Genomic DNA, 12,882 nt, shown 5'->3' on the forward strand with positions numbered 1-12,882 from the left:
TATATATTTATATTTATTTTATTACTAATAACTTATTACCTAAGAAAAACTCAATCAGGACGAAAAGTAAATTTATTCTGGGAGTGAAAGGGTTAACTAGTAATTATGTCACATAAAATTATACAAATAATAGATTGTACATACACTGTATACTAGTATACCTAAAGGGAGTGTATCTAATGTAGGGATGGAATAATAGAAAATATTAGTGACAAATAAGTATATGTGCGAAGATTTTTGAAGCCTCCATGACATCGTATAATGTATAACCTATAAACAGTGCGACAGTCTTATAACAGTCTTATGAAGTTATGACTTATAGCAACTGGTAAATATAATAACAAATACAAATAAATATATATGTATTAAAAGTTTATATATAATGAAAGTTTTATTTACATATTATACTTATGTATATATAACATTTGAAAAATGTAGGTTTCCTTCGTTTGTCTCTTATCTGAAGAAGTGAAGAATATATTAATATGTATAGGTAATATGTAATAAGTCAAAAATCAAAATTCATAGTTGAATGCATCCTGCAAAGTCTATGTATTATTCATTAATTATTTATTTATGATAATTTTTTGTTATAATTTTAGGTTAAAATAAAATATGATATAGGTAACATTGAAAAATAAACTTGTTAGTTGTTATAATATATAGCCCTTAGTCATTAGATAAACTTATTAGTCATTACTCATTACACATGTAAAGTCATATAGTAACCTACATGTCTTAAGTTGACATCTTAAGTTGATTTTTCATTGCCATTTCAATTGTCGAAAGTTACCAAACCATTATTTATAGGTAGTTATAAACATTCAATATTCAACTTTATTTTTTAATACGCTGTTTAAAAAATTAAAACAATATAGCTAAACCTTAAATTTAACTAGGGATATTATAATTATAAGAACATTTTTATAGAAATATACAATTTAACAGGTATATCTGACAAATAAAATATCTTTTGTTCTAATCAATATTTTTAATTTATTTTATAGATATAATTTACAAAACGATTATCATTACAAGCTCTTGTGCTACAAGAACAGTAGTTATATATTTTTATTTTTATATAAGTACATTGATAAAATATTCATAATATACATATATATTTAACCAATAATAAGTACAAAAAATAAAAAAATTTTAATTAGATGACATTGTTTTGGAAAAAGACCAAAATAGCCAATCATTAAATCTAATTTTTAGAAAAAAATTGTTGGTAAAAACATTTAAATTAAGTAATTTTTTTTTATAATTATTTAAAGTATCAACATTTTTTTGGAATAAATTAATTTGACAGGTAAAAACTTTTTCCAAAATATTATTTTAACATGAGTAAATCTTAAATTATTCAATATTCATATAATTTTCATATTTTTTTCATAAATTTAACTTTTATTCATTTTTATTTGTTTGGTCTTTCTGTTACATCCTGTTTATTAATTTAACAATTTTATCGAAATGTATTAAAAATCTACACATAGTTTGAAGAGTTTGACTCTGATATGAATTTTATGCTTTCCAAGGTGTCTTGGAGATATCATCCCGATAAATATAATTGAGTTTCAATCAAGGTGGATATATATATGTATTATAATTATATATATGATATCCTTATATATATAAAAGAACAGGCCTTTTTTGTGACGACACTATTTAACTTTTTTTCAATTTTTTTCACAGAATTGTTCCAAATACCTTCCCGAGTGTCACCACGTCGCCCGATTTTAAAAATTTTGATTTTAAAGGGTTGAAATCAGCAGTGGCGTATATCTATGGTCTCAAATAATGCAGCTGCATGGGTTGTCACAACTTTAATTTTTATGGAAGCTAAAAATTAAATTTTCTAGAACACACTTTGGTCTGTGAGTGGGTGTCTATTTTTTGGTGTTGCATGGCTTTTTAAAAAACCTATATATGCCACTGATGAAGTTAAATTCTTATAATTTATACTGCTCTGTGTTTATAAGTTAAATGAACCCATTATATATAATAATATATTATATACAATATAATATACATACACAATACTATAGTATACATAAAGGTAATACATTATTATTAATATTATTATGAACCACCACAATGAGAGGTGCCGCTGCATATGGAAAATAACAACACGATGATATACGTAAACTTCGTAGGTACCTAACCACACATTTGATTTTCTTGTCGCATCAATACATATCGCGTATTGTACAACGTACATGTAATTCATGATATACCTATGCATTTTCTTATTTATAATATATAAATGTATTAAATTAAAATAATCATTTTGATATATTATGCATCAGCAAACACACTAATACATTAATAATATCAATTTTCAAGTCCAAACCTAATTCCGTAGAAACATTTTTTTCCATAAGAATTATTTGAGAACCTACAACTTATTATGTATTTCCCCATATGGATACCGTTTGATATAAGCATAATATATTATTGTGTAATTCGTATTTTATATAAAACGATGGCGTCGATAACTCGTGTTCCATGATTCACGAGCCACTGCTATACGCGATTAATGCAATATTATGTTAGTTTATCCTCCCATGTGAGAAACCAGTTTTTGATTAAATTTGTTTTTTATTTTCGTCGTAACTCAATAATAAATAATCGTAGTAGATGCTTACATTTGTGGTTATTCCTAGTGAGTCTATGTAATCTTACGAATTATATTCAATTTTCCGCGAGTGGATCAACAAATTATAATAATATTAATAGTTCGTTTACTTTGTCGATCTACTGCAGTTATATAACATATAAGTATCTAAATCTAATTAAGATAAACAATAATCTAATCGGCTTAAAACTTTTAAGTAAGATACAATTAGTTTATAATAAATCAAATTTAAAACAATGATATTAAAAAGTCTTTGCAATATAATGACTGAAGACATAATAATAGGTATAGTGAAGAAACCGTATTTCATTACCTATTCAACATCGACAGTATATAACTAAGCACGACTACAAATCATTTACAGTCAATGAGTGCGAGTGAAGTAGATGTTTAATTGACAATCCGTATTTTAAAATTTAAATGTATTGATTTTACAGTAATGTGTTTTTGTGTTTATGTACACGATAGGTAGTCGATAATAGGACCGATAGGTATACGATAAAATGCTTCAATCGAAAATTGAATCAAGTTAGTTTAAAGTTTAAACAAGTCAAAATTAAAAATGTCCAGTACTTTTTTTATAATCGGGAACAACAAATGTTAAGGAAGATGAGAATTGTTATACTAAACATGTTTTTGACTTTATTTATTTCTTTGATTTATTATAATTCACAACCAAATAATCGCAAAAACTTAAAGTTTTCACCATTTTCTATAGAATAATTTTCAAAATATTTTAATTTTTTTTTCAGCTAATTATATACACAATTGAAATTGTTGTTGAAAATGTATAAATAGGGTAAAAATGCTTTAAAATTGAATATAAGATTCCTAACAAGTTTTCATTTTTAATTAAAAAATATCAAACAATTATTATTTTATAAACATTTTATAAAATTTGCAATATTTTTTTATAAGCATTTAAATTAAGAATTTTTAAAAAAATTGTCTAAATCTCAATAATTACAAATTATTTGGTATAGTTAAAAATTCATAAAAAAATGTTGTTTATCATTAAGATTAAAAATTTAAAACAAGGTTCTTTATGCGTTTTTCAACCTATATTAAAAATTAAATTTAAATTAAATCAAGTACATATTTTATGACTGTTTGAATTTAAAATTTTTACAACAGATTTTCATTTATTTAATACCTATTTCTTCCCAAATGATACTGTTATTTGTTTCAATTCAAAAATGAATAACAGTATAGAAATTTAACATTTTCAGTTTTCACAAAATGTTTATATTATCATAATCTAATTACATGGCAATACTTTAAAACTTCTTTTGAGCTATTTTTTGAGAATGTCAAATTTTCAAACTTTTCAAATTTTTTATATGAATGTTGTCAAAAAATTATTCATTGCGTCAAAATTCTTAAACATTTAATACAGGACTTCAAATAAGTTGTTTTTATATCTATCCTGTAAAAATTCAAAATTCAAAATAATATGTATTGTTATTTTCAATTTTTGTTATCGGTTTTATTAATTGTTTTAAATTGATTACAATGATTTTACTCCATGATATGTAATTTGTTCTTTTATGACCGTCGTTAAAATGTTAGTATACGAATTACGAAGACGAACCTCTCTTTCTATGGTCAGTCCATTTAGTATTATGTCTACGTAAAAACCACGTTCATTTTTAAGATTTTTAGTACGTAGAAATAATACCTTAACTTTTATTCTCGTTTCTGTTATATTATTTTAGGTAAGTATTTTAAACAAATAAAAACTAAAATGTATGAAACAATAAAACTATTATATTATTTTAGCAACATAAGAAATTGATTATTATTAATTATTATCGCCTTCGTTATAATAAATGCACCGAAATTAAACATCTTATATATATATACCAGGAAAAAAAATGTTATAGGAGACTTTTTGTCAAGGTTAAATATTAAATTAAGCGAAGAGGATATACAGATGAGAGATGTAGTATTTGTAGTTGTAAATAATATACAATTTAGCGAAGAGAAGTGACAACTGTACCAAAAAGAAACTATTTAAGATAAAGATCTGAAATTAGTTCATAAATATTATTTTGAATATTATTATTTTTAAGTGTAAATGAGAATGAATGGAATTTAATAAAAACATATTATGAAAGCCAATTTTAAGTGAGTCGGTAGAAAGACAAACAATTATGTTTGGTATGGCTTATATTTAATAATACATATGCATGTTTAATAATTAATAATTCAATTTATATTTTGTCAGGCGTAGAGAATAAGATGATTCGATTTGTTATATCCTCTAGTTCACAACCCGAAGTGCCTGAAATTAAAATGGAATGTGAAAATTTCCTTCATCAATATGAGCATCGGAAAAATTTATATGTGTGTATTTAATGCTAAAATATTTAGAGTATAACAATATTTATAATGTATTATTTGAATTATAATATGTATTTTCTTATATAGAATGTAATTTATTCATTATCGGAAGATGAATCTTCGGTATTTCGATCAAGACATGAAGAATTTGTGAAATCAATGTTACTTGTAACTTTAGATAATAATCCAATTATTCGAACAACTGTGGCAGGAAAAATTTTTGCAGAACTTTTATATAAAAATATTCTTTCGATGGAGGCCATAACTAAAGGGTGAATTTATTTTTTACAAACTATATAACATATAATTTTTGTTGTGTTTGTTTTTTTTTAAAGAATCGATGCTGTCCTTAAAAATTGGAATGATTATTTGATGGATAACCCTCAATTTTTCTCCTATATTGCTGCCATTATTGGTAACTTTTTATTTATACACTTAATGAATTATTTGATTTATACAAGAATTTTAAAAACAAAATATTTTTTTTACAGCTCCATTATTATTATCACAAAATGCTTCCTTTGATTTTAATAATTTAAAAGATTCGTGTACGTCAATACGGCCAGATAATTCTAGTAAATTTTTCATGGAAGTATTAAATAAAATTCTTAGGTCCAATAAAACACAAAAAATAAAAGAAGTAAGTAATAGTATTAAATTCAGATTAGAATTAATATTAGTTTACAATTACATGTTTATTAGCAGAATAAATGAATCTTTAATTTTATTTCTGGTTTCTAGTAACAAATCAGTCTCAATTGTTGAGTATAAATTTTGCACCATTTTGGTTTCTTTTTATCATATAAATTTAAAATTATTCAAAATTCTAAGACAATCAAAAATATTTATATACTTTTTTTATTAGACCAGAGGTTTCCAAACTGTGGGTCACGTTATATTTTAAAATTGTACATTTTTTAATCATCTATTACTTTTTTGTTGATGTTCAAATTCAGTTTATCTACTAAAACAACAAAACAAATAAATAAAGGTCATTCATTGATATTGTAGGTCACAAAATTTAAAACAAAAAACCCAGTATAGGTCGTACAATAAAAAGTTTGGGAACCTCTGGTTTAGACATTTGAAGTTCTACCCAATATGTTTGAATATTTAAATAACATTATGTTTTTAGTTGGTGAAAGAATATGAATCATAAGTCTAAAAACTTTTTTGTTATCATTCTGTACCTAATTAAGATTGAACTTTATTTAATTTATAGAACATGTACTATTCATTCTGATGTAATGCATAATGTTTCTAATGAGTATAAGCTTAACATTTAGACATTTTCTTAATGTTATTTGTTATATATATTTGTAACTTATATTTTGTTCTTAATTTAATTATTTATTTCACTATATCTAATACATTTTTGACCTGTATGAATGATATTTTTTGTATTTTTAGCACCAAGGTGGTATATTGTGGATTTACAATAAGTGGGGGATGTCAGATGTTTCTCTTGATGTATTTATGCCTCATAACCAAATAAATAAGTTTTTTAAAAATGATGTAAGTTTTTAAACCTTTTTATGTTATTTTTATTTTATTTATAAAATGCATTTAATTTTAGTGAATTGGAGTATTCCTGTTATCTATTGCTATGTATGATAAAATGAAGCTGACTGATAGTAAACTACTGTATGCTATATTAAATTGTTGGATAAATGTGAGTAAATTAATTAGTGATTTAAAATGTTGCACTATATTTTTTTATGCTTTTTATGTTTGATATTGTGTTATAACTTAATTTTTTTTATTTAATTAAGGTTAATATCAGTGCAGAAATAATAAAATTCCCTCTGTTTGTGCGAGCATTAACTATAGCTATTGTCATAGTAGGTTCAAGTAAGTCGCTATTTTTGATACTTTTGTATACTAGTTATTCAAATATTAAATTTGAACTTTTAGAACCGAATCATTCTTACGAAGATTTCTTTGACCATGCTCATGTGAAATTATTGACTTATTATATTCAGTCTGAACCACTTCCAGAACTTGAAATCCAGGCTCGAGAAATTCAATGTCTGTCTGGCATTCATATAATGTCTGCAGTACTTGGGCATCCTGAAGGTAAATTGCTATTGATTTAATTTTTAGATGTATTATTAATTCAATTGTTTTTCCACTAGGAATGGTATTAAGACTATTCCATACACTCTATCAGGATAGTATTATAAGTAAAGAATCGTTTGAACTATGGAAAAAAGAATATGAATTCAAACTAAGATTTAATGAAGACTTTGAAAGAAAAACCATATCTAGTGTAGTTTTTAATTCATTCTTCCTTTCACTGTCAGTAAACGATTCTGATTCTGATGAAACATTTGATTAGTGTACCAACACTATATTATAGCTGCGTGTGTCCATCAATTGACACAAATTCTTCTATTTTTTTTATTTTATTGTAAATACCATGTAATAAAAAATTTATAAAAATAAGAAAAAAAATTCTAAATACTTGGCCATTTTTCATTTATTTCCTTTGGAATTCAATTATTTTTAAATTTGCAAATATTTGTATACAGTGTTTTTTTGTTACGGGTTTTATTTTAATTTATTTATCTTTTGTACATCCAGTGGTGTTGAATTTTTTTGAGAGTATACTATATCATCAAATACGCATGTATTATGGGTATACGCAGTTACCCATACTATTGAAAAAAAATCTTAAGAGTATACGGCGTATATGTAGTGTATACCCTGTGGGAACACCCCTGTATACATCTGGTTTTACTTAATATTAAAGCTAGTCTTCTTAACAATAAAAATAATAAATGACCTAAATCGTTACCTCTCCACCCTTCTCTTTTTGACAAATTAATTTTGTTGGTATATTTATATGAATTATAATATATAATATAATTGTGTGTTTATTATCTACATTAGTTTTTAATACATGCTTCAGTAAATATGGAGACTGCTATTTCAAAATTAAATTAAATTTAATGTAATGTGTCTTAATACAAATTCTTATAAAAGTTTTGAATTTACAAAATAATAATTTTTATGAAGATAATTCATTGGAGAAAATAACTATATTTTTCTATATATATTGATATCATTGTCGGACTATTGTGTACAGTTATTAATTTATTATAAATTAATAATGTTAATAAAGTTGCGGTTAATGTTATTTTTAATATATATTTATATATAAAAAAAAAAAAATGTAAAAAAATAATTGACTAAATATTTTAGTTTTAAACATGCTCTTCTCAATATCTGTATATATTTTGATCATAAATGTATACTATTCCCTGCCTTATTATAAAAATTGAATAGTTACATTTCTAATTTTTATTGCTAAGAGTGACCATTTTCATGTTTGTTATGGTCAGTATGTGTAGTCAGTTGTTATAGTGTATTATGCTTGAGCGATGTAGAAAATTATGATCAGTGGACAATAATTATGATAAAAATATAGAAAAAAAGTTTCCAATTAATCTACAACTATTTATTTTTATGTATCTAATATGAATGTTTAAAAATAAATTCGCGACACAATATGTCTTAAAAACTTATTTATAGTACCGAAATACTATATTATACAAAATGATATATGGTTATAATAAACTATTAAATTATTCAACTTTTATTCGTTTCTGTACTATTTAATTAACTTTACCATACAATAATCATATTTTTTCTCCAAGAATATTAAATTTTTATAAAATGTCTATATTACATCTCTGGCTTAATAGGTTTTTATAGGCATACCCTCTAATAAATCTGTCGGTAATCAACATGCAAATGATTATCTATAGAATATAGATATAGAAATCTAACTATATTAGGTACTTTGACACCAACGTGAGTATATCGTTGACTGTCTTCAGCTGCTTGTACAGTGGATTTTATCCGCGGCGGCTAGAAACCGCGTCTACCGCTTTGCTTATACATATAGGTATACACATGCGGGTTTTAGTGAGCGGAAGCTGTTGACCGCCCGAAATTAAACATAAGCGGTTTTTCTCATACAAATATACAAATTGAATAACCCGATGTTGAGTTGTAGGCGGATATAAACCACTACGTGTGTAACCAGCTTTACAATTACGTATCCTACTTTACTATTTAATAGTCTTAGTACTTGTAATTTGTATAGTTAATATAGTTAGTTATATACTCGTATTATTATACTTAGTTTAATTAAGATACCTACTCGGACACTCGGTGATTGACTTGTGCGCAAATGGCAAGTACACTTGTGTGCTTACAAATAGTTGACTTGTTTCTGTGGTACAATTGACAAACAGGTGTTGTATGACCACTGCCCGACAAACGCCTACAAAGCCGCCGATTACGTAAAATTTGAAGTATTTGAACAGAGATATGGATGTCTTAAGATTTAATTCGCTTGCAACTTAGTCGGGCAATATAACCAATTGATAACAACAGATTCGGCTTTGTTTGGAATTTACACGAATTTTATTTACGAGTAATATTTATAAGAAATCATGCAAGCAATGGAGCAATGTTACTTTAGACCTCCCCTCCCCCCACAAATTTAGCAAACACTTTTTTACAATTTTTTTACTACATATATGTTATTTGTTATTATAGCATTATTGTTTGTAACTGTCATATCAGAAATTCACATTTTTTACTACGAGATGCATTTGAAATGACTTAATCAAGTTCAGTGGCGTATATCTATGGTCTCAAATAATGCAGGCGATGCACTGCATGGGTTGTCACACCTTTAATTTTTAGGGGAGCTAAAAATTAAATTTTCTAGAACACACTTTGGTCTGTGAATGGGTGTCTATTTTTTGGTGTTGCTGTTGCATAGCCTTTTAAAAAACCTTTATACGCCACTGGCTGCAAATAACTTTAAATCTTCGGGTCATATTATTATGTCTGTATATAGTGTAGGACGTAGGTATGTCAATTTAATTATCATATTTAAATTTATAATAACCATATAGTTCCACTAAAAGATGATTGCTTATCTAACCTAACCTTACTAACATATATATAATTTATGTATACTTAGTCATAATTTTTGTCTATGTTTTATATAAACGTGTTATATATATATATATACGTTTAATATATAATTGTGTTAAATCTTTTTCTTATAATTTATCATTTATATCAACCATGTTCAATTTCTGTTGGCGATATTACTATAAAATAAGATAATAAAAATAAAATAAAACTGAATATAGTTTTATTTTATTTTTATTACAGAATTGTAAGTATATTAGTATCTATATGGCTATATAATATATTATTACAAAATACATTTTAATTTAAATACATTTAATTGTAGTATAATACCTATAAATTAGGTGTACTAACTAATAAGTAATAAACAATACGAAATAATAAATATTTTTCTTAATCTTTTTCAATTAGGAAATATAAAAAATAGCTATGAATTTTAGGTAAGTGTTCAATTTTTCCATAACATTATGTAATACAATTTAAAAAAAAAATGTATTGGACAATAATTATGTAATAAGCAAGTTGTCTGTTAATAAATAATCCAACAACAATACAACATGCTAAAAATAAAAACATCAAACCGTGGTTGTACGAAAACGTCCGTCTTAAATCAAATAAAATTAATTAAATCATTATTAATATAAGTTAACATTTGATACTCAAGATTTCTGAAGAATTTGTATTCTGGTAATCATATATAGGCGTAACTAGTCATTTAGGCTTTAAGTTAGGGGGGCTATAAATTCCTAAAAATGTTTTATAGCAAATTTTTTGCTTGTTGAGGTGGAACTAAGTAATAAACATCATATAGTGATAGTTTATAAGAGGAATTTGTTCATGTCTTATTAAGCCGCATAATATAATGACAGTGTTTTTGGTAGTTCTTATTAGGCCATTATAGACAAATCACAAATGCATAAACACTATTTTTTGGTAAAACATTAAAATTACTAATATAAAAAACGCATTGCAGCCTATAAAACAGTACATATATTAGTTCATATACTATATACAGTATACTATATACAGTATACGATATTTGAATATTTTACTGTGTTGATCTTTCGTCTTACAATTTTGAACCAGTTTTAATCTTATATATCTGTAAATGAAAATAAAATTGCTGATCATCAATGAGCACCTTTCACAATATCCATAAATACAACCAAATGTTAAGTCTTAAGTATGGAAAAATGTATACAATGGCTGTATAAAATCTGCAGTGAAATATGATTGTGTATAGTACGTTCTTTATCGACATACGTAATCGTGGACATTTGATGTTCACGATTGCGTACGATTTTTATCTGCAACTTTGAAGCACTGTTTCCATTTGATTTGAACTAATAGAACCTACAATTATTTTCAAATTAATCCGAAAGTTTTCATCGAACTTATAACGCTCAATTTCATAGCTCCCATCCTTTTGGATACATGTACGAAAATGCAATCAGTATTTAAAGGTCAAATTAATAAAAGTGGGAAATGCTGATTAAATTCGTATAAAAAAAACCATGAAAGAATATAATATAAGTCCAAAATTCATAAAAAGAATATAAAATACCTATTTGTCAAAAATTAGTTACCTATTTAAGCGGTACCAAGGTATACAATTTTAAATTGAATACTCTTTTACAATTCATTATTTTAACCTTTTATTATTTTTAAACATTTTGATTTGTCATTTTTTCAAAATTTAATTTTTACTGATCACAAATAAGAACTGAAATGTGGCAACGTGCACACCAAATCAAACGCAATCGTTAGACTTTTGGAATAAATATCTAAGTTAATTGTTTAACGTAATCGTGTTCCCAAAAAGGTCCCATCTTTAAGATTCAGATTTGAAGGCAATATAATCAATAAAAAAAAACAATTAAAAATGTGAAAAAATGAAAAAAAAGTATTAAAAGTAATTTTATAAAATACAATTGCAAAATTTACTAAAAAATTAAATAGACTACCTAAGTAGATTTTATTGAAAAAAAATTACTTACCATGTAGGTACTTAGATAAGCTGTCTTTAGAAAAACGTTGACGGTATGAGCTCAAAATATTTTTATACATAGAAAAACACATATTATATCGAAGTTATTGGAATGTATTTAAGAGGACGTCGCACCCGCATGTGTGTTGTCTCCGTCTTACACACATACGACATAGTAAATTTTCGTTCACCAGTTTAAATACTGTGCTTTTAGTTTTGAATGTTTTGATATTAGAGTGAATTGACCTATTATCAAACTTTTAGGTAAGAACATTATCTGTGTTCTATCGTTGGTTTTTTACGATATTTTAATTTGTAAGTGAGTTATGAGTATGAAAAATATAGAACACAGTACACAGATAATGTTCTTACCTAAAAGTTTGATAATAAGAGTTAATTTACTCCAATATCAAAACTAAAAGCACACTATTGAAACTGGTGAATGAAAATTTATTATGTCGTATGTGTGTAACGACGTATATGTGCGACGTCCTCTTAATACATAAATGATTATCTAAATTAAGATTACTAAATTTTAAATCGCTTGTTGTTTCTTCAATATTATACTTGGTTAATTTTTTTGATTTTTTCCCATCTTTTGATTTTCGATATAACTTTGTTGAATTTATCCAAAATCATTTTAGCCACTTCGCATATTGAAAAACAGAAAAAGATAAACGTGAACAAATTGCCGACAAATATTCAAAAAATTATCAATATTAAATAATATATACAGGGGATAATCAAACAAATCATGGAATATATAATATCGTATAGGTGTTTATTGAAAACATGTTATAACATGTATAATATATTTATATTATATACATAGAAAACCGTATGTAGGTATACATATCATTAACTTTCATTCTGTTGACTGCTGCACAGCGGCACGCCGATCGGTGCACGTATTATATATATTCTACTAAAAATATATATATATGTATATTATATATAA

The 12,882-nt window shown here is 25.2% G+C and overlaps 2 protein-coding genes across 2 annotated transcripts; both read left to right on the forward strand.

The window, feature by feature from the left end:
• Positions 1–4,871: 4,871 nt before the first annotated feature.
• On the forward strand, positions 4,872–7,348 carry LOC132924566 (uncharacterized). Its single transcript, XM_060988946.1, has 9 exons — positions 4,872–4,984; positions 5,069–5,253; positions 5,317–5,396; positions 5,473–5,621; positions 6,392–6,496; positions 6,558–6,653; positions 6,754–6,832; positions 6,896–7,057; positions 7,117–7,348. Exons 1-6 carry the CDS (start codon positions 4,880–4,882, stop codon positions 6,558–6,560), a joined length of 627 nt encoding a protein of 208 aa, XP_060844929.1. The 5' UTR covers positions 4,872–4,879; the 3' UTR covers positions 6,561–6,653; positions 6,754–6,832; positions 6,896–7,057; positions 7,117–7,348.
• LOC132924913 (uncharacterized) lies at positions 6,600–7,319 on the forward strand. The gene is made up of 4 exons (XM_060989353.1): positions 6,600–6,653; positions 6,754–6,832; positions 6,896–7,057; positions 7,117–7,319. Exons 1-4 carry the CDS (start codon positions 6,600–6,602, stop codon positions 7,317–7,319), a joined length of 498 nt encoding a protein of 165 aa, XP_060845336.1.
• Positions 7,349–12,882: the final 5,534 nt, after the last annotated feature.

This window comes from Rhopalosiphum padi, chromosome 3 (assembly GCF_020882245.1).
Source record: "Rhopalosiphum padi isolate XX-2018 chromosome 3, ASM2088224v1, whole genome shotgun sequence".
Lineage (NCBI taxonomy): Eukaryota > Metazoa > Arthropoda > Insecta > Hemiptera > Aphididae > Rhopalosiphum > Rhopalosiphum padi.

What these genes read in the sequence shown, in the direction of transcription:
- LOC132924566 (XM_060988946.1), top strand. Translation starts at nt 4,880, where the DNA reads ATGATTCGATTTGTTATATCCTCTAGTTCACAACCCGAAGTGCCTGAA. An exon ending in ATGGAGGCCATAACTAAAGG is followed by an intron (nt 5,254 to 5,316) that starts GTGAATTTATTT and finishes TTTTTTTTAAAG; the next exon opens with AATCGATGCTGTCCTTAAAA. An exon ending in AAACACAAAAAATAAAAGAA is followed by an intron (nt 5,622 to 6,391) that starts GTAAGTAATAGT and finishes TTGTATTTTTAG; the next exon opens with CACCAAGGTGGTATATTGTG.
- LOC132924913 (XM_060989353.1), top strand. Translation starts at nt 6,600, where the DNA reads ATGAAGCTGACTGATAGTAAACTACTGTATGCTATATTAAATTGTTGG. An exon ending in TATTAAATTGTTGGATAAAT is followed by an intron (nt 6,654 to 6,753) that starts GTGAGTAAATTA and finishes TATTTAATTAAG; the next exon opens with GTTAATATCAGTGCAGAAAT. An exon ending in AGTACTTGGGCATCCTGAAG is followed by an intron (nt 7,058 to 7,116) that starts GTAAATTGCTAT and finishes TTTTTCCACTAG; the next exon opens with GAATGGTATTAAGACTATTC.